The following is a 27,162-nucleotide window of genomic DNA, read 5'->3' on the forward strand; positions in this document are numbered from 1 at the left end:
AGATTTCACAACACATTAAATGTGCGCCCCCAGGCCACTTCTCTACTACCACATATCATACGCCTACGGTCTGAGTGTGTGTTTGAACTTTAAACCTGATGTCTAACATCCTGTTCTGTCTTCTCTCCTAGTCATGCGTCAGGCAGCAGCTGGCAGACCCTGGCAGAACATGTGAAGACTGAGTCGTATGTGTTAAAGGGCCTGAAGGCCAGTGCTGTCTATCTCTTCCTGGTCCGAGCTGCTAACGCCTACGGCCTGAGTGACCCAAGCCCCATCACTGACACCGTCAAAACACAAGGTGGTTCTCTGCTCTCTCTTAATGACTTTAAATGGGCCGCTTTACGGTAGGTCCCTCTCTGGACCTTGTCCCTGTCCCTGCATGGACCTTGTCCCTGTCTGAACTCTGTCCCAGTCTGAACCTTCTGCTGTTCATACTGGACATGTATTTATCGTTTGTGTTTGTGTGTGTGTTTGTGTGTGTGTGTGTGTGTGTGTGTGTGTGTGTGTGTGTGTGTGTGTGTGTGTGTGTGTGTGTGTGTGTGTGTGTGTGTGTGTGTGTGTGTGCAGATATCCCCCCCACCAGTCAGGGAGTGGACCACCGTCAGATCCAGAGGGAGTTAGGAGAGGTGGTCATCCACCTTCACAACCCCACCATCCTCTCCTCCTCCTCTGTCAGAGTGCAGTGGACGGTGAGCGGTTTTCTCTGCTTCAAAACACGACTTTAGGGATTACATTCCCAATGAGTGACTCTTATAAAGTAATGTATGTACACTACCGTTCAGAAGTTTGGGGTCACTTAGAAATGTCGTTGTTTTTGAAAGAAAGCTAATTTTTTGGTCCTTTAAAATAACATAAAATTGATCAGAAATACAGTGTAGACATTGTTAATGTTGTAAATGACTATTGTAGCTGGAAATGGCAGATTTCTTTTATGGAATATCTACATAGGCGTACAGAGGCCCATTATCAGCAACCATCACTCCTGTGTCCAATGGCACGTTGTGTTAGCTAATCCAAATGTATAATTTTAAAAGGCTAATTGATCATTAGAAAACCCTTTTGCAATTATGTTAGCACAGCTGAAAACTGTAGTCCTGATTAAAGAAGCAATAAAACTGGCCTTCTAGGCAGAGTTCTTCTGTCCAGTGTCTGTGTTATTTTGCTCATCTTAATCATTTCTTTTTATTGGCCAGTCTGAGATATGGCTTTTTCTTTGCAACTCTGCATAAAAAGCCAGCATCCCGGAGTCACCTCTTCACTGTTGACGTTGAGACTGGTGTTTTGCAGGTACTATTTAATGAAGATGCCAGTTGAGGACTTGTGAGGCATCTGTTTCTCAAACTAGAAACTCTAATGACCTTGTCCTCTTGCTCAGTTGTGCACCGGGGCATCCCACTTCTCTTTCTATTCTGGTTAGAGCCAGTTCGCCCTGTTCTGTGAAGGGAGTAGTACACAGCGTTGTACGAGATCTTCAGTTTCTTGGCAATTTCTCGCGTGGAATAGCCTTCTTTCTCAGAACAAGAATAGACTGACAAGTTTCAGAAGAAAGGTCTTAGTTTCTGGCTATTTTGAGCCTGTAACCGAACCCACAAATGCTGATTTTCCAGATACTCAACTAGTCTAAAGAAGGACAGTTTTATTGCTTCTTTAATCAGAACAGTTTTCAGCTGCATAATTGCAAAAGGGTTTTCTAATGATCAATTAGCCTTTTAAAATTATACATTTGGATTAGCTAACACAACGTGCCATTGGAACACAGGAGTGATGGTTGCTGATAATGGGCCTCTGTACGCCTATGTAGATATTCCATAAAAAATCTGCCATTTCCAGCTACATTAGTCATTTACAACATTAACAATGTCTACACTGTATTTCTGATCAATTTTATTTTATTTTAATGGACAAAAAAGGTATTTTACTTTCAAAAACAAGGACATTTCTAAGTGACCTCAAGCTTTTGAACGGTAGTCTATATGGTTTATGTATTATTTTAATATCTATTGTGTATTTTGTATGTTTTAGCATTCATTTTAAAACTTAAATGTATAATTTTTATTGTTCGCTCCAAAGTCACCATGGAGAGTGGCTAGGTCTGGAGCGCTCTGTGCTCACGGTCGATGTGTTTGCCCACTCAGCAGTGCTAATGTCCTAGCGTCCTGTAGAGGACAGACACTGCACTGCGGAGAGAGAGAGAACAGAGAACCGACTGGAACCCTGTCAAAACTCTCTAAGTATCCATCTGGTCAGGGCCAGTCACACTGGCCAGCACTGCTGCTGTAAGACCTGTCTTTCTGCTTGTCTGTCTGCCTGTCTTTCTGCCTGTCTTCAGTCAGAGCTAAACCAACCCACAGCGGCCCATTCACAACACTCCACAACACACAGTCCACTGACATAAGCCGCCCAGCAGCGCAGCGGGCCAGCCTGTGCCTTCCCAGATTGAAAACACTTGACTGCTGTTAAAACAAGTGAAAAGGAAGAGGTGTCCAACTAGTACTCTCAGGCTGAAATGGATTGCAGATGTGGGAGGAGAGAGGGAGGAGGAGAGGGAGAAAAGAGGATTATAAAGGAGGGGTAGAGATTAAAGGGCAGCTTGCAGAGGTGTTAGGACCTCTATGCTGTTAGATCGTGGATATCTTATTAAACACTGTTTGGCTACCATGATTCCACTGGCTACCATGTCTCCATGTCGATCTATTCCAGGTTATGTTGAATAGAAGGAAAGTATAACTGTACACCTCCTCACTAGTTGCATCAGACACACTGTATTCTATGAACTGGCTTCTTATACAGTGCATTCAGAAACTATTCAGACACCATGACATTTCATTTTCCACAGCCTTATTCTAAAATTGATTAAATATACACTGTTCCTCAACAATATACACCTAATACCGCATAATGACGACGCAAAAACAGGTTTTTAGACAATTTTGCAAATTTATTGAAAATTAAAAACAGAAATACCTTATTTACATAAGTATTCAGACCCTTTGCTATGACACTCAAAATTGAGCTCAGGTGCATCCTGTTTCCAATGATCATCCTTGATATGTTTCTACAACTTGATTGGAGTCCACCTGTGGTAAATTCAATTGTTTGGAAATAATTTGGAAAGGCACACACCTGTCTACATAAAGTCCCACAATTGACAGGGCGTGTCAGGGAAAAATACAAGCCATGAGGTCGAAGGAATTGTCCGTAAATTGTGTCGAGGCACAGAACTGGGGAAGGGTACCAAAAAATGTCTGCAGCATTGAAGTTCCCCAAGAACACAGTGGCTTCCATCATTCTTACATGGAAGTAGTTTGGAACCACCAAGACTCTTCCTAGAGCTGGCCGCCTGGCCAAACTGAGCAATCGGGGGAGAAGGGCCTTGGTCAGGGAGGTGACCAAGAACCCTATGGTCACTCTGACAGAGTTCCAGAGTTCCTCTTTGGAGATGGGAGAACCTTCCAGAAGGACAACCATCTCTGCAGCACTTCACCAATCAGGCCTTTATGGTAGAGTGGCCAGATGGAAGCCACTCCTCAGTTAAAGGCACATGACAGCCAGCTTGGAGTTTGCCAAAAGGCACCTAAAGACTCTCAGACCATGAGAAACAAGATTTTCTGCCCTGATGAAACCAAGATTGAACTTATTTGCCTGAATTCCAAGCGTGACGTCTAGAGGAAACCTGCTGTGGGGATGTTTTTCAGCGGCAGGGCCTGGGAGACTAGTCAGGATTGAGGGAAAGATGAGCGGAGCAAAGTACAGAGGGATCCTTGATAAAAACCTGCTCCAGAGCACTCAGGACCTTAGACTGGGGCGAAGGTTCACCCTCCAACAGGACAACGACCCTAAGCACACAGCCAAGACAACACAGGAGTGGCTTTGGGACAAGTTTCTGAATGTCATTGAGTGGCCCAGCCAGATCCTGGACTTGCACCCGATTGAACAAGTCTGGAGAGACTTCTGGACGATCCACATCCAGCGTCATACCCAACAAGACTCGAGTCTGTCATCGCTGCCAAGGGTGCTTCAATGAAGTACTGAGTAAAGGGTCTGAAAACTTATGTAAATGTGATATTTCCGTTGCACAGTTCTGAGCCTAATGAGACCACCTGAGCCTGCATCATTTTTTTTAGTGGAGGATAAAAAAATGTGCTGCCTACCTTTCCCAGAGACCTTGTTTGATAGTACAGTAGTACAATTTTATTTATCCGTTATTTTACCAGGTAAGTTGACTGAGAACACATTCTCAGCAACGACCTGGGGAATAGTTACAGGGGAGAGGAATGAGCCAATTGGAAGCTGGGGATGATTAGGTGGCCATGATGGTTTGAGGGCCAGATTGGGAATTTAGCCAGGACACCAGGGTTAACACCCTTACTCTTACAATAAGTGCCATGGGATCTTTAATGACCTTAGAGAGTCAGGACACCGTTTAACGTCCCATCCGAAAGACGGCACCCTACACAGGGCAGTGTCTCCAATCACTGCCCCGGGGCATTGGGATATTTTTTAGACCAGAGGAAAGAGTGCCTCCTACTGGCCCTCCAACACCACTTCTAGCAGCATCTGGTCTCTCATCCAGAGACTGACCAGGACCAACCCTGCTTAGCTTCAGAAGAAAGCCAGCAGCGGTATGCAGGGTGGTATGCTGCTGGCTACAATACAGTACAGTACAGTAGTACAATACAGTACAGTACAGTAGTACAATACACTAAAGTACAGTAGTACAATACACTACAGTACAGTAGTACAATACAGTACAGTAGTACAATACACTACAGTACAGTACAGTAGTACAATACACTACAGTACAGTGCTGTACAGTACCATTCTAGTTCACACCAATAGGTTGTATTGTAGAGTTCACACACACAGTAGAGGCACATGCATAGATGATCCCTGACTGACTACACAGAGCCTCTCTAAATCAAGATCCACCTTTACCAATGCTCTATTATAGGAAATGATCTCTGTCATCATGGCTCTCTCTGTATCCTCAGCATATCCTGTCCCCTGGTGTGTGTGAGTCAGTCAGTATGAGAGGCTGCACTGTCCCCCTGATCCTAGACTAGAGTTCCCAGTAAGTCAGGAGGAGACGGGCCGGGCTGTTCTGGGTGCCCTGTTCTAGCCTCCTGTAACCAGGACCAGACTCTCGGCACCTCTGGGCTATGACCTCATGGTGCGCTGCGGTTTCCAGACATGGCTGCCGCTCCAAATGGAACCGCTCCGCTGGCCGACACACAGGCGGAGGGATGGATTGATAGATGGATGGACCATGTGATGAGTTAGCACTCCGGACCCCGCCAGCCAGCCAGCCAGCCAGCCAGCCAGCCAGCCAGCCAGCCAGCCAGCCAGCCAGCCAGCCAGCCAGCCAGCCAGCCAGCCAGCCAGCCAGAGACAGCCACATTAGTAAAACTGGCCTACAGCTACAACTGAACTGTCTATTGATAATGTTCCAGAATGATGCTGAGAGACTTTCGACTGCAAAGTCACTGAGTGCCTAAATGGAGTCAAGCTGACCGTGTGTGTGTTATTATCTCCCCTGGCCACTAGGTGGAGCAGCAGTCTCAGTACATCCAGGGTTATAAGGTGATGTACCGTGCCTCTCCAGAGGGCCAGCAGAGGAGTGACTGGGCTGTGTTTGAGGTGAGAACCCCAGGGGAGGACAGTACTGTGGTGCCCCAGCTCAGGAAGGGAGTCACCTACGAGTTCAAAGTTCGCCCCTTCTTCAACGAGTTCCAGGGAACAGACAGTGAGGTCAAGATAGCCAAGACTCTGGAGGAAGGTGGGTGGACATGTCTGTGTGTGTGTGTGTGTGTGCATATGTGTGTGTGCCCGCACAGAGTTTGTCTGTGACCTTTGTAACTATGCATGTGTGTGAGAACAGCAGCTGTTCCCAGCGGGCGTAGAGAGTAAAGGATGATTTTATGTTCTGTGGTGTTTCTGTGTGTTAGGCCAGATGTTGTATTGTTGGAAAAAGTCCGGTGAAACCCAGAGGATGATGAACCCAAATACTATTTGTCAACTAGGTGCTGTGTTAATTATTGAAAAGGATGTGGTTGTGTGGTTATGAAAATCTTCTGGGTTTGGGTGCAACCCAGAGCTCATATAGGCCATATGAAAGAGAGAAGCGTTGTGAAAAGTTATGTGGAATGAATGAGAGAGGAGCTGACTGAAAAAAAGACTGTTAGCCAAAATGTGTGTAGGTGTGTGTTTTCATTCTTCCTTGTTGTATTCAGCAAAGCTTTGTTGCTAATTGTGTTGCTAATTGTTTTCGTAGTTCAAACACGATGGCCTCACACCCGTGAGCAGGAATGCCTGATTTCATTACAGTCTATCGGAACGAGATTAAGAGTGTTATGTTGTATGTTGTCATAATAAATGAACTTTAATTAAACTCATCAGGGTAGAATCATCACAGAACACACAGGCGTAAACATTGCAATCAGAATTCTCTCTTTGTTTGAATAAACAGTGATTTCTTTTTATTTCCTTGTAAACACTTTCTCTGAACAAAGAAAAATAGTCATTTTAGTACAGACCCCTAGTCAATAGAGACAGTCCAACTGTGACTCTGTAATTTCTACTTCTGTTCTCTTCTGGATAGGATCCATTTATGAGAGCAGTAGAAGTGAGGAGAGAGCAGACAGTGTGTGTTATTGTTGATGGTGTATTATATTAACATGTGTTGTTGTGTCTGTCTGTCTGTCCCCAGCTCCCAGTGCAGCCCCTCGTGGGGTTACCGTCACAGAGAGCGGGGACAATGGGACTGCCATCGTGGTCTCCTGGCAACCGCCTCCAGAGGAGGAACAGAACGGGGTGGTCCAGGAGTACAAGGTGAGAACACTTGCAGGGACTCCCAAATTATCCATAAATACTCTGAGTTTGGTCAAAGGTAGTGTACTAAGGTAGTGTACTACTATGTAGGCAACCCCTGGCCTCTGGTCTGCAGGGTATATCTACTGTAACAACATGTAATTATTTGTAACACAGAGCGAGACAAAGGAGAGACAGACTGTAAGGTAATGCTACATGGGTAGAGGTTATCATCTTCCTCTGTGCCTAGTGATCTCAGAGCTGGAAGAGACAGTAGGACGTTAATGTGTGGTGGTGGGTAGAAATGGTTGTGAAACAGTGCCATCTGGTGGACTAGATAGATATACACAATTTCTGAGTTGTCCTGGGAGGCTCTCTGTTCCTTAGTGCAGGGGTATTCAACTCCTAATCTACGGGGTCCGGAGCCTGCTGGTTTTCTGTTCTACCTCATAATTAATTGCACCTACGTGGTTTCCCAGGTCTAAATCTATAATTAGAGGAGAAGAATGAGGGGGAAAAGCACTGGTCATTTCAACGTGTATTCCACATTGATTCAACAGAATGTAATTGAAATAATGTGGAAACAACATTGATTCAACCAGTGTGTGCCCAGTGGGTGGCTTCGAGGTCCAGATTTGAATTTGAGGGCCTTCGTGGATTATTCAGAGGCAGTCTAGTAAAGGTCTAGACTAACTGATGTATTATCTATACAGCCATTCATTATATCCATACGTTATCGCCATATATTATATCCATACATTGTAGTCATACATTATAGCCACACATTATAGCAGCCAAACATTTTAGCAGCCATACATTTTAGCCATATATTACAGCCATACTTTATACTCATATATTGTATCCATACATATAACCATACATTATACCCATTCATTACATCATAGACATAAATTATAGTCGTACATTATAGGCATACATTATAGCCATACATTGTATGCATACATTATAGCCATACATTGTATGCATACACTATAGCCATACGTTGTATCAACACATTGTATATTGATCCTGGTGATTAATAAAGCTAATGATGAGAGGACTGCAGGCTTAAAATCTAGATAACGATATATTTTCTGAACACCTATTGGCGCTTGGCCATTGGCCCACAAGCTACTCCTATGAGCCTCTTAAATCATTCGAAGGGATTTCTTTGACTCTGCTCTGCTGGAAAGAGGGTTATGAATGGGAAAGACAGACAGAGAATCCAATCAAGGTGAAGACAACGGAAGAGTGAGATTATAGCAGGGAAAATAGAGCGAAGCTTGTGAGATATTTTTGGGAAGGCTACTCTTGCTAAAATGTTTAATGTTTTACGGCAGTGGGCTAAATCAGGGTCACAGAGTGATTCTTGGTAGTCTTAAACAACTCTACTTTGAAACAAAAGTATACACCTCACAAATACAGTATGGTTATGGGTTTAAAAAAGAAGACACCTGTACCATGTCAGATATAGAGTTGAAATGTATTCAATTTGGATCCCAATATTTCACTTTATATACATCACATCAGACTGAATGATAACAAAACTGTTTGACATAGAAAACACCAGATTTTCGTTGTTAAATTTTTTTTAAATAAATGCAATTATGACAAATATTAATAACATTCCACCCATGAGGCCAAAGGGGGTGCTTTTGGTCATTGACTTCAGAAAAGGGCTACTCCACACCATCTTTTTTTGGTACCTAATTTTGTAGTTCAGCCATAGCATTCCTCTCTCTGCCCTCTGCTCCACTCCCTCCTCTCTGTGTTCACTCATAAGTATTATCTTTGTGTAACCCCCTCTCTGTGTTCACTCATAAGTATTCTCTTTGTGTAACCCTCTCTGTGGCCACTCATAAGTATTCTCTTTGTGTAACCCTCTCTGTTTTCACTCATAAGTATTCTCTTTGTGTAACCCTCTCTGTGTTCACTCATAAGTATTCTCTTTGTGTAACCCCCTCTCTGTGTTCACTCATAAGTATTCTCTTTGTGTAACCCTCTCTGTTTTCACTCACAAGTATTCTCTTTGTGTAACCCCCTCTCTCTGTTTTCACTCATAAGTATTCTCTTTGTGTAACCCCCTCTCTGTTTTCACTCACAAGTATTCTCTTTGTGTAACCCCCTCTCTCTGTGTTCACTCATAAGTATTATCTTTGTGTAACCCTCTCTCTGTTTTCACTCATAAGTATTCTCTTTGTGTAACCCTCTCTGTTTTCACTCATAAGTATTCTCTTTGTGTAACCCTCTCTCTGTTTTCACTCATAAGTATTCTCTTTGTGTAACCCCCTCTCTGTTTTCACTCACAAGTATTCTCTTTGTGTAACCCTCTCTGTGTTCACTCATAAGTATTCTCTTTGTGTAACCCTCTCTATGTTCACTCATAAGTATTCTCTTTGTGTAACCCTCTCTGTGTTCACTCATAAGTATTCTCTTTGTGTAACCCTCTCTCTGTGTTCACTCATAAGTATTCTCTTTGTGTAACCCTCTCTGTGTTCACTCATAAGTATTCTCTTTGTGTAACCCTCTCTATGTTCACTCATAAGTATTCTCTTTGTGTAACCCTCTCTGTGTTCACTCATAAGTATTCTCTTTGTGTAACCCTCTCTATGTTCACTCATAAGTATTCTCTTTGTGTAACCCTCTCTGTGTTCACTCATAAGTATTCTCTTTGTGTAACCCCCTCTCTGTGTTCACTCATAAGTATTCTCTTTGTGTAACCCTCTCTGTGTTCACTCATAAGTATTCTCTTTGTGTAACCCTCTCTGTGGCCACTCATAAGTATTCTCTTTGTGTAACCCTCTCTGTGTTCACTCATAAGTATTCTCTTTGTGTAACCCTCTCTATGTTCACTCATAAGTATTCTCTTTGTGTAACCCTCTCTGTGGCCAGCACACTCCTCATATAACATGCAGTGTGAGTACTGACATTTTAATTGGAAAGGTTTTTGTTTTGTCACAGGGATTGTAGGTTAGTGTTGGAGGGGAGACACAGCAAAGTCAGTTTAAAAGTTAAGCCACTGTTAATTTTCCAGGTAAATGTTTTCTGCCGATAGGGTTTATAGTAATTTCATGGTTGTTAAATCCGGCGTGGGGAGCGTTCCTTGGTCATTACTGCATCTGGTCCCTGGTGGCGCTTCTTCCCACCACGACTCCTAAAGCAGCCCCTCAGGCTTCTGGGGCTTTCCAACAATACCCCTTACCTCCAAACACACACACACACACACACACACACACACACACACACACACACACACACACACACACACACACACACACACACACACACACAGGTGTGTGTGTGAGGGCTGTTAACATAATGTGGTGGGGGTAAAGCAAGCAGGTTCAAGATGCTGGGGTTAGCCAGGTTCAGTATTCTGGAGTTAGCCAGGTTCAGGATTCTGGAGTTAGCCAGGTTCAGGATACTGGGGTTAGCCAGGTTCCGGATGCTGGGGTTAGCCAGGTTCAGGATGCTGGGGTTAGTCAGGTTGAAGATGCTGGGGTTAGCCAGGTTCAGGATGCTGGGGTTAGTCAGGCTCAGGATACTGGGGTTAGTCAGGTTGAAGATGCTGGGGTTAGCCAGGTTGAAGATGCTGGGGTTAGCCAGGTTCAGGATGCTGGGGATAGTCAGCCTCAGGATACTGGGGTTAGTCAGGTTGAAGATGCTGGGGTTAGCCAGGTTCAGGATGCTGGGGTTAGTCAGGTTCAAGATGCTGGGGTTAGCCAGGTTCCGGATGCTGGGGTTAGCCAGGCGCAGGATGCTGGGGTTAGCCAGGTTCAGGATGCTGGGGTTAGCCAGGTTCAGGATGCTGGGGTTAGTCAGGTTCAAGATGCTGGGGTTAGCCAGGTTCCGGATGCTGGGGTTAGCCATGTTCAGGATGCTGGGGTTAGTCAGGTTGAAGATGCTGGGGTTAGCCAGGTTCAGGATGCTGGGGTTAGTCAGGTTCAAGATGCTGGGGTTAGCCAGGTTCCGGATGCTGGGGTTAGCCAGGCTCAGGATGCTGCGGTTAGCCAGGTTCAAGATGCTGGGGTTAGCCAGGTTCAGGATGCTGGGGTTAGTCAGGTTGAAGATGCTGGGGTTAGCCAGGTTCAATATGCCGGGGTTAGCCAGGTTCAGAATGCTGGGGTTAGCTAGGTTCAGGATGCTGGGGTTAGCCAGGTTCAGGATGTTTGGATTAACCAGGTTCAGGGTGATGGGTTTAGCCAGGTTCAGAATGTTGGGGTTAGCCAGGTTCAGGATGCTGGGGTTAGCCAGGTTCAGGATGCTGGGGTTAGGCAGGTTCAGGATGCTGGGGTTAGCCAGGTTCACGATGCTGGGGTTAGCCAGGTTCAGGATGCTGGGGTTAGCCAGGTTCAGAATGCTGGGGTTAGCCAGGTTCAGGATGCTGGGGTTAGCCAGGTTCAGGATGCTGGGGTTAGGCAGGTTCAGGATGCTGGGGTTAGCCAGGTTCAAGATGCTGGGGTTAGCCAGGTTCAGGATGCTGGGGTTAGCCAGGTTCAGAATGCTGGGGTTAGCCATGTTCAGGATGCTGGGGTTAGTCAGGTTCAGAATGCTGGGGTTAGCCAGGTTCAGGATGCTGGGGTTAGCCAGGTTCAGAATGCTGGGGTTAGCCAGGTTCAGGATGCTGGGGTTAGCCAGGTTCAGGATGCTGGGGTTAGCCAGGTTCAAGATGCTGAGGTTAGGCAGGTTCAGGATGCTGGGGTTAGTCAGGTTCAGAATGCTGGGGTTAGCCAGGTTCAGGATGCTGGGGTTAGCCAGGTTCAGAATGCTGGGGTTAGCCAAGTTCAGGATGTTGAGGTTAGCAGCCCTCATGCTGAGGTGAATGTATGAAGCACTTTGTGACCCTGGATTGAGTTAGCCTGAGAGAGCCCTCTCTCCTCCCTGTGAGTCACTGACAATCCTGCGCTGCTGCTGCTGCAGTAGGGTTATGGAGGTGATTACTGACCCACACTTTCCTTTTCATGGGGTTAGGTTACACTCACTCAGACAGGGGGACATGTTATGGCTACCACAGCAAATACTGACTCTGTGTGGAACACACCCAGAAAAACAGAAAAATGTGTCCCAGTGTTTTTATATGTGGAATACCTGGGTGGAATAATTCAATCTGCGCTGTGTGCTGAAATGATACATTAGCATCAACCAGCAGTAGCTAACTTGCTGTACATGTCACACCACCATTAGCACACTGTTATAATGTCTCATTGCTCTCTCTCTGTCCTGTCAGATCTGGTGTTTGGGGAATGAGAGCAGGTACCATATCAACCGTACGGTGGACGGCTCTACCTTCTCCTTGCTGATCTCCAGCCTGGCTCCAGGGATCCGTTACAGTGTGGAGGTCGCAGCCAGCACTGGGGCAGGCCCAGGGGTCAAGTCTGATGTCACCTTCTTCCAGATAGGTGAGTGGAGGAGAACTCTGACCTGCATTTCTCTGCACCCAGCAGAAGGTTCAGATAACATTCTTTTCCCTCAGGTGGAAGAGGAGGAAGAGGAGGGATATGTCCTTCTACTATGTGTCCTCACTTGTTAACTCCGTACAGCGTGGATTCCAAGGTTTACTGCCTAATAACTTCCCACCTTCTTTAACCGCAATGGCTGGCAAATAGTCAATGGACATTTTGTAGTATTGACTTCCCTTTAATCTTATTCTGAAGGGTTTATTCATCTACGTTTACAGCTGTCATATTCATTTTAAAGGAGTGTTATGACATCGTTTTACAATGAAGCAAATCCCTGACTTCCTTTGTGCCCCTGTCTGCTCACCTGTTCTTGGTCTATAATAGTGGTCAGATGTGTAATTGAAATGATTACCGTACCAATTATAGCCACGTCAGACCTCATACACAGTGCGTGATGAGCATGACTGACAGTGACACTCTATGTTATTCTATCTTAATGCCGTGTTTACCACTGTCAGTGTACAGCCTCAATGGTTTTTACCTGACTGACATTGTGATAAAACGTTTCATGAAATTCTTACTAGGCAGCAGTTCAGTGCTTGTAGCTTGGCTGCCCCACCCTGTTCTGTTCTGTTCTGCCCTGTTCTGTTCTGTTCTGTTCTGTTCTGCCCTGTTCTGCTCTGTTCTGTTCTGCCCTGTTCTGTTCTGTTCTGTTCTGCTCTGCTTTGCACTGCTCTGTTCTGTTCTGCCCTGCTCTGTTCTGTTCTGCCCTGCCCTGCTCTGTTCTGTTCTGCTATGCACTGCTCTGTTCTGTTCTGCCCTGCTCTGTTCTGTTCTGCTATGCACTGCTCTGTTCTGTTCTGCTATGCACTGCTCTGTTCTGTTCTGCTATGCACTGCTCTGTTCTGTTCTGCTATGCACTGCTCTGTTCTGTTCTGTTCTGTTCTGTTCTGTTCTGTTCTGTTCTGTTCTGTTCTGTTCTGTTCTGCTCTGCTCTGCTCTGTTCTGCCCTGTTCTGTTCTGTTCTGTTCTGTTCTGCCCTGCTCTGTTCTGTTCTGCCCTGCCCTGCTCTGTTCTGTTCTGCTATGCACTGCTCTGTTCTGTTCTGCACTGCTCTGTTCTGTTCTGCTATGCACTGCTCTGTTCTGTTCTGCTATGCACTGCTCTGTTCTGTTCTGTTCTGCTATGCACTGCTCTGTTCTGTTCTGCTATGCACTGCTCTGTTCTGTTCTGCCCTGTTCTGTTCTGTTCTGTTCTGTTCTGTTCTGTTCTGTTCTGCTCTGCTCTGCTCTGCTCTGCTCTGCTCTGTTCTGCCCTGTTCTGTTCTGTTCTGTTCTGCCCTGTTCTGTTCTGTTCTGTTCTGTTCTGTTCTGTTCTGTTCTGTTCTGTTCTGTTCTGTTCTGTTCTGTTCTGTTCTGTTCTGTTCTGTTCTGTTCTGTTCTGTTCTGCTCTGTTCTGTTCTGTTCTGTTCTGTTCTGTTCTGTTCTGTTCTGTTCTGTTCTGTTCTGTTCTGCCCTGTTCTGTTCTGCCCTGTTCTGTTCTGTTCTGTTCTGTTCTGTTCTGTTCTGTTCTGCTCTGTTCTGTTCTGTTCTGTTCTGCTCTGCTCTGTTCTGCTCTGTTCTGTTCTGTTCTGTTCTGTTCTGTTCTGCCCTGTTCTGTTCTGTTCTGTTCTGTTCTGTTCTGTTCTGTTCTGTTCTGCCCTGTTCTGCCCTGTTCTGTTCTGTTCTGCTCTGTTCTGTTCTGTTCTGCCCTGTTCTGTTCTGTTCTGTTCTGCTCTGCTCTGCTTTGCACTGCTCTGTTCTGCTCTGTTCTGCCCTGCTCTGTTCTGTTCTGTTCTGCCCTGCTCTGTTCTGCTCTGTTCTGCCCTGCTCTGTTCTGTTCTGTTCTGCTCTGCTCTGTTCTGCCCTGCTCTGCTCTGCTATGCTTTGCCCTGCTCTGCTTTGCACTGCTCTGTTCTGTTCTGCCCTGCTCTGTTCTGCTATGTTTTGCCCTGCTCTGCTTTGCACTGCTCTGTTCTGCCCTGCTCTGCTCTGCCCTGCTCTGCTATGCTTTGCCCTGCTCTGCTTTGCACTGCTCTGTTCTGTTCTGTTCTGCCCTGCTCTGTTCTGCTCTGCCCTGCTCTGTTCTGCTCTGTTCTGCTCTGTTCTGTTCTGCCCTGCTCTGTTTTGCTCTGCCCTGCTCTGTTCTGCTCTGTTCTACCCTGCTCTGCTCTGTTCTGCCCTGTTCTGTTCTACCCTGTCCTGCTCTGCCTTGCTCTGTTCTGTCCTGTTCTGCTCTGCCCTGTTCTGCTCTGTTCTGCCCTGCTCTGCTCTGTTCTGCCCTGTTCTGTTCTACCCTGTCCTGCTCTGCCTTGCTCTGTTCTGTCCTGTTCTGCTCTGCCCTGTTCTGCTCTGTTCTGCCCTGCTCTGCTCTGTTCTGTCCTGTCCTGTTCTGTCCTGTTCTGCTCTGCCCTGTTCTGCTCTGTTCTGCTCTGCTCTGTTCTGTCCTGTTCTTCCCTGTCCTGTTCTGCCCTGTCCTGTTCTGCTCTGCCCTGTTCTGCCCTGTCCTGTTCTGCTCTGCCCTGCTCTGTTCTGTCCTGTTCTTCCCTGTCCTGTTCTGCCCTGTCCTGTTCTGCTCTGCCCTGTTCTGCCCTGTCCTGTTCTGCTCTGCCCTGTTCTGCCCTGTCCTGTTCTGCTCTGCCCTGTTCTGCCCTGTCCTGTTCTGCTCTGCCCTGTTCTTCCCTGCTCTGCCCTGTTCTGTTCTCCAGTCAAAGAGGCAATGTTCTAGTGCGTAACAAGAGCAATAAACCATAAACTCTGGTGTTCTGAGATGACGTATTTATTAACCCTTTATTAGCTTACCTGTCAAGATCACGATACTGGAGGGGCTGTAAGACCCAATGTAGCAAGTTATTTTTCAGACAAATTCCTTCTCTCTCCATTTGTCATGTGGAGTGTCAAGATCAGCTACAGTGCACGTGTGCACTATGTATGTACAGTATAGTACTGTTGATACCTGGCACATCAGTCAGTCATGAATTTGCATCCTTACACTGGATGCATTATAGCTACCTGGGATGAATATAATTCAGTCTTCACTCATATGGCCCAGGCTATTTAAGACCCTCTGTTAGAATACTCCACAGATCTGAGCTACGACAAATCTGCTCACGGTAAAGTGAATAAATGATAACAACATGGAACAGCGGTGCTGGGTGCTTGGTAGAGGGACAGCTGTGTGACTGTGTGTGTTAAAGTGGGCTGGGATGGGCATGGAGAAGCAGGAAGCTGTGACTGATACAATTTCTCTCACTTGAGGGCTTCCAGCGGCGCCTGTTGCCATGTTCCAACACTGGAGTGGAAAAACGCGACCAGCGCTTCACCCTAATGCATTTGTCACACTATAGGCTTGTTTGCGTCATGGCACAGCAGCCTAGATACCTGTACAATCCCTGAGGACTGTTTAGTCACATTGGTACTCTGCTTCCATCCTCACAGAAACAGTCATGAAATCCACATAGTAGTGGAGAAGGAGAGAAAAGAGAGAGAGAGAGGGCTCCCCAACTCGACAAAGAGAGAGAGAGATGGGTAGAGGTAGCAACACTGGAACTTTGGGAACCCTGTTTGCCTCTGGCTGAGTGAGTCTGTAAAGATACAAGAGAGAGAGAGAGAGATGGGTAGAGGTAGCAACACTGGAACTTTGGGAACCTGTTTGCCTCTGGCTGAGTGAGTCTGTAAAGATAAAAATGGTTGCAACATGAAACAAGAGAGAGATAAAAAGAGATGAAGAAAGTTAAAAAAGCAAGTTGACATGAAGACATTTCTTAGGGGGACAACACTCTTTCATGTGAGGCACAGAGAGAATAGACAGATGAAGAAAACAGGCCTTTGTAGTGTGATCACTAGTTCTGACGGTTCATTTTGACTAGTAGAACAGTAGCAAAAGCTAACAGAAAGACATACCCAAGCTGCACATTAAAGGGCTATAGTGTGCTCAGGACTAGTACTATGTTTTTATTAGTACTGCTGTGATCTCAATCGCTGTAATAATAACTCATAGAATGTTGCTAGGTGTGTGATCATACTTCTTTAAGTCGTCCTGGGTGTGTGTAATATTCCAGAAGTGTGCTTCCTGGTTCAACTCTGATACGAATAGATTATGCTTAAATCTCCTGGGTTGAGACCTTTTGTCTATTCACCTGCCATTGTTGACTGGGATCAGTTCTGGGATCAGTTCTGAAAGCCTTTTGTAATAGACAGAGCGTTCCATCTCTGCAGCTCCACAGCCCAGGCCCAGCCTTACACTCACCTGCAGAGATGAAAGAAGTCTTTTGTATGTCAGAAGAAAAGACAACGTTCATATTTATGCCCTTTCCTGACCTCATTTAGCTTTTTCTACACCCAACTTCAAAATCATTCCCCGTTTCAGGCTTTTCCACTTGATTTGAACTTTTGTGTTTAAAATAAATCAAATCAAATTGTATTTGTCACATGCACCGAATACAACAGGTGTAGACCTTACAGTGAAATGCTTACTTACAAGCCCTTAACCAACAATGCTTTAAGAAGTTAAGGAAAAAAGTGTCAAGAAAAAAATATATAAGTAAAAAATTGAAAATAACAAATACCATTTCCTTTCTTCTCTCTCTTTCTCCCCTTTTGACTACTTCCCATTTCCTCCCTCCTTTCTCCTCCCTTGCTCTGGCCCGCTGACATTCCTGACCGTCTCCTTTCATCCTTCCTAATCCCTTCTTTATGTCTTCACCATCTCTTACTTTCCCCTCTGCATTTATCTCCCCATTCCATCACTCTTCCATCACTACCTCACCTTCTCACCCCTCCCCTCTCCTCTCATCTCCTCACCCTGCACCCCTCTCCTCTCATCGCCTCAACCTGCACCCCTCCCCTCTCATCTCCTCACCCTCCCCTCTCCTCTCATCTCATCTCCTCACCCTGCACCCCTCTCCTCTCCTCTCATCTCATCGCCTCAACCTGTACCCCTCCCCTCTCATCTCCTCAACCTGTACCCCTCTCACCTTCTCACCCCTCCCTTCTCCTCTCATCTCCTCACCCTGCACCCCTCTCCTCTCCTCACCCCTCCCCTCTCCTCTCATCTCATCGCCTCAACCTGTACCCCTCTCCTCTCATCTCCTCACCCTGCACCCCTCTCCTCTCATCTCCTCACACTGTACCCCTCTCCTCTCATTTCTTCACACTGTACCCCTCTCCTCTCATCTCCTCACACTGTACCCTCTCCTCTCCTCTCATCTCATCGCCTCACCCTGTACCCCTCTCCTCTCATCTCCTCACACTGTACCCTCTCCTCTCCTCTCATCTCCTCACACTGTACCCCTCTCCTCTCTTCTCATCTCCTCACACTGTACCCTCTCCTCTCCTCTCATCTCCTCACCCTGTACCCCTCTCCTCTCATCTCCTCACACTGTACCCTCTCCTCTCCTCTCCTCTCCTCTCCTCTCCTCTCCTCTCCTCTCCTCTCCTCTCCTCTCCTCTCCTCTCCTCTCCTCTCCTCACACTGTACCCCTCTCCTCTCATCTCCTCACACTGTACCCTCTCCTCTCCTCACACTGTACCCCTCTCCTCTCCTCACCCTGTACCCCTCTCCTTTCATCTCCTCACCCTGTACCCCTCTCCTCTCATCTCCTCACACTGTACCCCTCTCTTCTCATCTCCTCACACTGTACCCCTCTCCTCTCCTCTCATATCCTCACCCTGTACCCCTCTCCTCTCATCTCCTCACACTGTACCCCTCTCCTCTCGACTCCTCACACTGTACCCCTCTCCTCTCGACTCCTCACACTGTACCCCTCTCTTCTCATCTCCTCACACTGTACCCCTCTCCTCTCCTCTCATATCCTCACCCTGCACCCCTCTCCTCTCATCTCCTCACACTGTACCCCTCTCCTCTCCTCTCATCTCCTCACACTGTACCCCTCTCCTCTCATCTCCTCACACTGTACCCCTCTCCTCTCATCTCCTCACACTGTACCCCTCTCCTCTCATCTCCTCACACTGTACCCCTCTCCTCTCCTCTCATATCCTCACCCTGTACCCCTCTCATCTCCTCACACTGTACCCCTCTCCTCTCATATCCTCACCCTGTACCCCTCTCCTCTCATCTCCTCACACTGTACCCCTCTCCTCTCATCTCCTCCCACTGTACCCCTCTCCTCTCATCTCCTCACACTGTACCCCTCTCCTCTCATCTCCTCACACTGTACCCCTCTCCTCTCATCTCCTCACACTGTACCCCTCTCCTCTCATCTCCTCACACTGTACCCCTCTCCTCTCATCTCCTCACACTGTACCCCTCTCCTCTCCTCTCATCTCCTCACACTGTACCCCTCTCCTCTCCTCTCATCTCCTCACACTGTACCCCTCTCCTCTCATCTCCTCACACTGTACCCCTCTCCTCTCATCTCCTCACACTGTACCCCTCTCCTCTCATCTCCTCACACTGTACCCCTCTCCTCTCATCTCCTCACACTGTACCCCTCTCCTCTCATCTCCTCACACTGTACCCCTCTCCTCTCATCTCCTCACACTGTACCCCTCTCCTCTCATCTCCTCACACTGTACCCCTCTCCTCTCACCTCCTCATTCTCCGCCCATCTCCAATCCTATCCTCTCTCCCCCTATCATCTCTCCCCCTATCCCCTCTCCTCCTATCTTCTCTCCCCCCTCTAGACTCATCAGGGCATGTGACGGAGGGTGTGTTGGAGCCTGAGAACACCCTGTCCCAGCAGATCAGTGAGGTGGTGAAGCAGCCGGCCTTCATAGCGGGGATAGGAGCGGCCTGTTGGATCATCCTCATGGTGTTCAGTATCTGGCTCTACCGACAGCGTAAGAAGAGGAGTGGCCTCAGCACTAACTACGCAGGCATCCGCAAGGGTCAGTACAACATGCCTCACCTAATGGCAGCACCCTGTAATCACTAGCTCAAAGTGTCCTTAAGCACTGATCTAGGATCAGGTAACTCTATTCTCAACCCTTAATGTAACAGTTAATAGGATGAAAAATAGCTGAGCTTGTATCAGTGGTTAAGGATCATTGTGTGATTCCTACGCCTACTCTCATATCAGCTCTCAATTAAGCCGCTCTTAGTTTTGAATTATTTTTAAGGATAATTAATTTATCCTTAAAAACTCCAGTTACTGTATCACATCCCCCCCAGCAATCCCTCCATCCCCCCAGCAATCCCTCCATCCCCCCAGCAATCCCTCCATCCCCTCAGCAATCCCTCCATCCCCCCAGCAATCCCTCCATCCCCTCAACAATCCCTCCATCCCCCCAGCAATCCCTCCATCCCCCCAGCAATCCCTGCATTCCCTCAACAATCCCTCCATCCCCTCAACAATCCCTCAATCCCCCCAGCAATCCATCCATCCCCCCAGCAGTCCCTCCATTCCCTCAACAATCCCTCCATTCCCTCAACAATCCCTCCATCCCCTCAACAATCCCTCCATCCCCCCAGCAATCCCTCCATCCCCCCAGCAATCCCTCCATTCCCTCAACAATCCCTCCATCCCCTCATCCTCATGGTGTTCAGTATCTGGCTCTACCGACAGCGTAAGAAGAGGAGTGGCCTCAGCACTAACTACGCAGGCATCCGCAAGGGTCAGTACAACATGCCTCACCTAATGGCAGCACCCTGTAATCACTAGCTCAAAGTGTCCTTAAGCACTGATCTAGGATCAGGTAACTCTATTCTCAACCCTTAATGTAACAGTTAATAGGATGAAAAATAGCTGAGCTTGTATCAGTGGTTAAGGATCATTGTGTGATTCCTACGCCTACTCTCATATCAGCTCTCAATTAAGCCGCTCTTAGTTTTGAATTATTTTTAAGGATAATTAATTTATCCTTAAAAACTCCAGTTACTGTATCACATCCCCCCAGCAATCCCTCCATCCCCCCAGCAATCCCTCCATCCCCCCAGCAATCCCTCCATCCCCTCAGCAATCCCTCCATCCCCCCAGCAATCCCTCCATCCCCTCAACAATCCCTCCATCCCCCCAGCAATCCCTCCATCCCCCCAGCAATCCCTGCATTCCCTCAACAATCCCTCCATCCCCTCAACAATCCCTCAATCCCCCCAGCAATCCATCCATCCCCCCAGCAGTCCCTCCATTCCCTCAACAATCCCTCCATTCCCTCAACAATCCCTCCATCCCCTCAACAATCCCTCAATCCCCCCAGCAATCCCTCCATCCCCCCAGCAATCCCTCCATTCCCTCAACAATCCCTCCATCCCCTTAACAATCCCTCCATCCCCCCAGCAATCCCTCCATCCCCTCAGCAATCCCTCCATCCCCTCAGCAATCCCTCCATCCCCTCAGCAATCCCTCCATCCCCCCAGCAATCCCTCCACCCCCCCAGCAATCCCTCCATCCCCTCAGCAATCCCTCCATCCCCCCAGCAATCCCTCCATTCTCTCAACAATCCCTCCATCCCCCCAGCAATCCCTCCATCCCCCCAGCAATCCCTCCATCCCCCCAGCAATCCCTCCATCCCCCCAGCAATCCCTCCATTCCCTCAACAATCCCTCCATCCCCTCAACAATCCCTCCATCCCCTCAACAATCCCTCCATCCCCCCAGCAATCCCTCCATCCCCTCAACAATCCCTCCATCCCCTTAACAATCCCTCCATCCCCCCAGCAATCCCTCCATCCCCCCAGCAATCCCTCCATTCCCTCAACAATCCCTCCATCCCCCCAGCAATCCCTCCATTCCCTCAACAATCCCTCCATCCCCTCAGCAATCCCTCCATCCCCTCAGCAATCCCTCCATCCACTCAACAATCCCTCCATCCTGTCAGCAATCCCTCCATCCCCCCAGCAATCACTCCATCCCCTCAACAATCCCTCCATCCCCTCAACAATCCCTCCATCCCCTCAACAATCCCTCCATCCCCTCAGCAATCCCTCCATCCTCTCAACAATCCCTCCATCCCCCCAGCAATCCCTCCATCCCCTCAACAATCCCTCCATCCCCTCAACAATCCCTCCATCCCCTCAACAATCCCTCCATCCCCTCAGCAATCCCTCCATCCTGTCAGCAATCCCTCCATTCCCTCAACAATCCCTCCATCCCCTCAACAATCCCTCCATCCTGTCAGCAATCCCTCCATCCCCTCAACAATCCCTCCATCCCGTCAGCAATCCCTCCATCCTGTCAGCAATCCCTCCATCCCCTCAGCAATCCCTCCATCCCCTCAAAAATCCCTCCATTCCCTCAACAATCCCTCCATCCCCTCAGCAATCCCTCCATCCCCTCAGCAATCCCTCCATCCCCTCAACAATCCCTCCATCCCCCCAGCAATCCCTCCTGTCAGCAATCCCTCCATTCCCTCAACAATCCCTCCATCCCCTCAGCAATCCCTCCATCCCCTCAACAATCCATCCATCCCCTCAACAATCCCTCCATCCCCCCAGCAATCCCTCCATCCTGTCAGCAATCCCTCCATCCCCTCAACAATCTCTCCATCCCCCCAGCAATCCCTCCATCCTGTCAGCAATCCCTCCATCCCCTCAACAATCCCTCCATTCCCTCAACAATCCCTCCATCCCCTCAGCAATCCCTCCATCCCCTCAACAATCCCTCCATCCCCTCAACAATCCCTCCATCCCCCCAGCAATCCCTCCATCCCCTCAACAATCCCTCCATCCCCTCAACAATCCCTCCATCCCCCCAGCAATCCCTCCATCCTGTCAGCAATCCCTCCATCCCCTCAACAATCCCTCCATCCCCTCAACAATCCCTCCATTCCCCCAGCAATCCCTCTATCCCCCCCAGCAATCCCTCCATCTCCTCAGCAATGCCTCCATCCCCTCAACAATCCCTCCATCCCCTCAACAATCCCTCCATCCCCTCAACAATCCCTCCATCCCCCCCAGCAATCCCTCCATCCCCTCAACAATCCCTCCATCCCCTCAACAATCCCTCCATCCCCCCAGCAATCCCTCCATCCTGTCAGCAATCCCCCCATCCCCTCAGCAATCCCTCCATTCCCTCAGCAATCCCTCCATTCTCTCAACAATCCCTCCATCCCCTCAACAATCCCTCCATCCCCTCAACAATCCCTCCATCCCCTCAACAATCCCTCCATCCCCCCAGCAATCCCTCCATCCCCTCAACAATCCCTCCATCCCCTCAACAATCCCTCCATCCCCCCAGCAATCCCTCCATCCTGTCAGCAATCCCCCCATCCCCTCAGCAATCCCTCCATTCCCTCAACAATCCCTCCATCCCCTCAACAATCCCTCCATTCCCTCAACAATCCCTCCATCCCCTCAACAATCCCTCCATCCCCTCAACAATCCCTCCATCCCCCCAGCAATCCCTCCATCCCCTCAACAATCCCTCCATCCCCCCAGCAATCCCTCCATCCCCTCAACAATCCCTCCATCCCCTCAACAATCCCTCCATCCCGTCAGCAATCCCTCCATCCCCCCAGCAATCCCTCCATCCTGTCAGCAATCCCTCCATCCCCTCAACAATCCCTCTATCCCCCCCAGCAATCCCTCCAACTCCTCAGCAATGCCTCCACTTACATGAAAGTCTTGCATCATGCTGTATCATTTGACTTGAGGTGAGGTCTGCCATCTGAAAATGGTCCCTAGTACTTTGAGAAAGTTAAAAGCCCTTGAACATCTGCAGCTGAAAAATGGAGCTGTCTCCTGCAGTGATGTCTTTCTATTCTGTTTTATATTTCCCTCTCTCTGATCCTGCCAGGGTATTTTTGTGTGTGTAGTTCTTCTTTTGAAGTGCGTCTTCCGGTCCCACCAGTTTCTGTTAGCAGTTCCCATCTGAATGTGTCTGGAAAGACAGAACAACTTGCTATGATGAGCATGAATCAAGGAGAAACTAACATTTCTCAAGCTTGAAGTATACTTTTGGAATAGTTTTGAGTGAAAGCCTATGATGCAAATGAGAGTTTGAAACATTGTGTCATACTGTTGCATAAGATTCCTTACCATACCATTGTGTTTTTCACTCTCTGTCAGTATCAGATTCTATGGGCTCTCTAGTAGTGGACACGGCCTACCTAACCTGCAGGGTTACCTGACTGGATCCAATGTGACAGGGTTCAGTACATGCCCAACCTCTGCCCACAACAGTTTACGGAGTATGAAGGAGTGCTATTAGGCTTTCTGTGTAGCTCTTTCCTGTGCTGCCTGGTTTAATATGTGGCTGCAGGCATTGCAGCTGCTGCTTGCCTGCCTTCCCCATGCCCTCTCCATACCCCTACCTCCCTCTGCTGGGCTCAGGTACGCTGCTGAGTGCCAGGGTCAGGAGAGGTACACCATTCAACCTGGAGACACAAACAATATACTGGCTTAGGTCTGAATCCACCTCTGTCATACTGCCTATTGTGAGTCATGGAAAAGAGAGAGAAACCTGGATGAACCTAGAAAACCTATCATTGCTTTGGAAAAGCCTTAGTTTCTACCCATGGTACCTCAGAGCTCTATCATGGTTGAACATTAATGCTGGTTTAAAGTGAACATAATGAACTTTGGTATCTCTATAGACTATAGAATTGACAATGTACATCTTGGAGGTTGACTGCATCGTGTGCTAGTGTGCTTTAAGTTCTAATCTGTGTTGCTATGGTTAGACAGATGCTAAAATCACAGGGTTGGTCTTCTTCATGGAAAAGGGTTGTGTGGTATGTTCAAAATGAAGCCATGCCCACATGCTATACCGACATAAAAGGCTTTTAACACTAGAAAAGCCTCGAGGGACCCCAATTTGAGCCAATCAGAAGTCATTCTGACTGCAACATTCCAACAGCTTAGTACATATATTTAGTATATACTTTCGCAAAAATAATCATTTTGTTGTGTTTATGAAGGTCTTGGGTAACATTAGAATATAAAGATATATTTTTTGGGGGGTGCTTTTTTCGGGGTGCTGAAATCAAAGGGCGGAACTTGTGGCCAATAAGTAGGACCTCTGAAGACTTTGTGAGTACAGTTATCTCCTCTGCCCGGAGGCTGGAGAGAGAGAGGTTAGTGTGGAAGCTGAGGTTGGCTCCATAGACCATTAAGGACCCCCTCCTTTTCTTCCAGAGGAGTTGAGCAGTGCGTCAGTGTTACCTCACGTTAACTCTAACTCTCTGAGCACAGTAGGCAAATCTCTCTCTCTCTCTCTCTCTCTCTCGCTCGCTCTCTCTTTCTCTCTCTCTCTCTCTCTCTCTCTCTCTCTCTCTCTCTCTCTCTCTCTGTCTCTCTGTCTCTCTTTCTCTCTCTTTCTCTCTCTCTCTCTCTCTCTCTCTCTCTCTCTCTCTCTCTCTCTCTCTTTCTCTCTCTCTCTCTTTCTCTTTCTCTTTCTCTCTCTCTCTTTCTTTCTCTCTCTCTCTCTCTCTCTCTCTCTTTCTCTCTCTCTCTTTCTCTCTCTCTCTCTCTCTCTCTCTCAACCCCCTCTTTCTGCTATTTAAAACCACAAGAGGCCATGGTCTTTGTTGGAACTGGTAACCAAGAATGTTTTGAGAGAAGAAGAGTATAATTGCAACCACATGAAGCAACAAGCTGGACTCAGCGTGAAGTGGGTTGAACTGGAGCTGTAGGAGACAAGGAGTGTCTGTGTGTCCGTGCGTGCGTGCGTCTGTGTGATATGATGTCTCATCCAGCCAGTGAATAAGCTGTCTCTGACAGTCTCATCTCATTGTGGTAATTTGATTGAGTTATTTCAATCACGTTAATATTTCTCACCGAGCACCTCGCATGTCAAGTGTCAATCTCTCTCCTCTTCAAAGCCGAACAGCAGACAGATTAAACCTTCCAAATAGACCAGTCTATTCAGCTGCTCTGAGCTTCAAGGAAAGCAGAGCAGGAATCCAAACAAGAGGAAATAATTGTGGCATTAAAGGGACATTTGAAAGGTTGTGTTTACATAAATAAAAGGAGATGAAGAAGTGAGGACAGCTGTACCTCAGTGATAGCTCCAGTGCCTTCAGAAAGTATTCATACCCCTTGACAACAGCCTGAATTCAAAATGGATAAAACATTTCTCACCCATCTACACAAAATACCCCATAATGACAAAGTAAAAACACGTTATTTTACATTTTTGCTAATTAATTGAAAATGAAATACAGAAATATCTCATTTACATAAATATTCATAGCCCTGTGTCAATACTTTGGCCGTGATTAAAGCTGTATTTCTGGGAAAGTTTATATGAGCTTTCCACACCTGGATTGTGCAATATTGGCCCATTATTACTTTCAAAATTCTTCATGCTCTGTCAAATTGGTTGTTGATCTTTGCTTGACAACCATTTCCTGGTCTTGCCATAGATTTTCAAGTAGATTTAAGTCTTAACAGTAACTGGACCACTCAGGAACATTCACTGTCTTCTTGGTAAGCAACTCCAGTGTAGATTTGGTCTTGTGTTTTAGGTTATTGTCCTGCTGAAAGGTGAATTCATCTCCCAGTGTCTGGTGGAAAGCAGACTGAACCAGGTTTTCTTCTAGGATTTTGCCTGTGCTTAGCTCCATTCAGTTAATTTGTTTTATCCTGAAAAACTCCTTAGTCCTTAACATACCCTATGCTTGAAAATAATGTGGAGAGTCGTACTCATCAATTTGTTGTTTTGGATTTGCCGCAAACATAACACTTTCTATTGAGGACAAAAAGTGAATTTCTTTGCCACATTGTTTGTGGGTTCACTTTAGTGCCTTGTTGCAAACAGGATGCATGTTCTGAATATTTGTATTCTGTACAGGCTTCCTTCTTTTCACTCTGTCAATTAGGTTAGTATTGTGGAGTAACTAGAATGTTGTTGATCCATCCTCAGTTTTCTATCACTGTCATTAAACTTTTAAAGTCACCACTGGCCTCATGGTGAAATCCCTGAGCGATATCCTTCCTCTCCGGCAACTGAGTTAGGAAAGACACCTGTATTTTTGTAGTGACTGGTGTATTGATACACCATCCAAAGTGTAATTAATAACTTTACAATGCTCAAAGGGAGATTCAATGTCTGTTTTTTTTTTTTTACCCATCGACCAATATGTGACGTTCTTTGTGAGACATTGAAAAACCTCCCTGGTCTTTGTGGTTGAATCCGTGTTTGAAATTCGCTGTTGGACTGAGGGACCTGATAGATAATTTGATGTGTGGAGTAGATAGATAAGGTAGTCATTCAACATGTTTTACTTCTGAGATGTAGGTCTGTCATACCAAAGGGGTTGAATACTTATTGACTCTTATTGATTTTCAGCTTTTCATTTTAAATTAATTTGTCAAAATGTCTTAAAACAATTCTCAATTTAATCAATTATGAATTCAGGTTGTAAGAAAACAACAATTGGAAAATGTCAAGTGGTGTGAATACTTTCTGAAGGCACTTTCTGTGTGGTGGGGTGAGGGGTGGGGGGTGGGAGAAATGCAATGGTTTATAGACTAAATATTGGTTGATGATAAGGGAGAATATATTCAGTGAATTCCTCCTTCATTTTTTCATTGATTTATTTAGACAGATTAGAAACAGAGGAAACAGAGGAGTGAAAGTTGGACTTCTGGGGCAGTAAGATGGCACATTTCATTAGAATGTTACACACTAAACCACACAGACACACTGTAAAAATATCTGGGGTGAATTGAAATAGACTCAAAAAACCACCAAGATGTACTTAATACAAATGTATTAAATTCATTTCAATGATTTTATCTCCAAAAGGATCAATACAACTTAATCTGTTTCTTAAAATGTAGGTATATTTTATAAGAGGATAACCAACTATAGAGAAAATCAAGTGATTGAACTAATTTGAAGTCTGTTTTTTATCTCCTTGCAATCTCCTATCTTGCCACAGTGGCTCTGTTTTTAGAGGATTGTGGGTAATTCAACATGTTTAGATTGTATGATAATTTTACAACCCATTCCCACAACTTTTAATAGTAGAGGGAAACACAGTATCCTGCAATGTTGGCTGTAAAACCGCCAGTTA

General features: G+C 46.8%; 1 protein-coding gene across 1 annotated transcript in view; it reads left to right on the top strand.

The window, feature by feature from the left end:
• The window catches only part of LOC120018973 (roundabout homolog 1-like), a 415,988-nt gene that overhangs the window by 332,234 nt on the left and 56,592 nt on the right, over positions 1–27,162 (top strand). The window contains exons 13-18 of the mRNA XM_038962182.1: positions 132–298; positions 568–689; positions 5,545–5,776; positions 6,707–6,828; positions 12,035–12,206; positions 18,890–19,093. Of these exons, the coding sequence (XP_038818110.1) occupies positions 132–298; positions 568–689; positions 5,545–5,776; positions 6,707–6,828; positions 12,035–12,206; positions 18,890–19,093 (1,019 nt within the window). The remainder of the gene's footprint in view (positions 1–131; positions 299–567; positions 690–5,544; positions 5,777–6,706; positions 6,829–12,034; positions 12,207–18,889; positions 19,094–27,162) is intronic.

Source organism: Salvelinus namaycush, chromosome 23, assembly GCF_016432855.1.
Source record: "Salvelinus namaycush isolate Seneca chromosome 23, SaNama_1.0, whole genome shotgun sequence".
In the NCBI taxonomy this organism is placed as follows: Eukaryota; Metazoa; Chordata; class Actinopteri; order Salmoniformes; family Salmonidae; genus Salvelinus; species Salvelinus namaycush.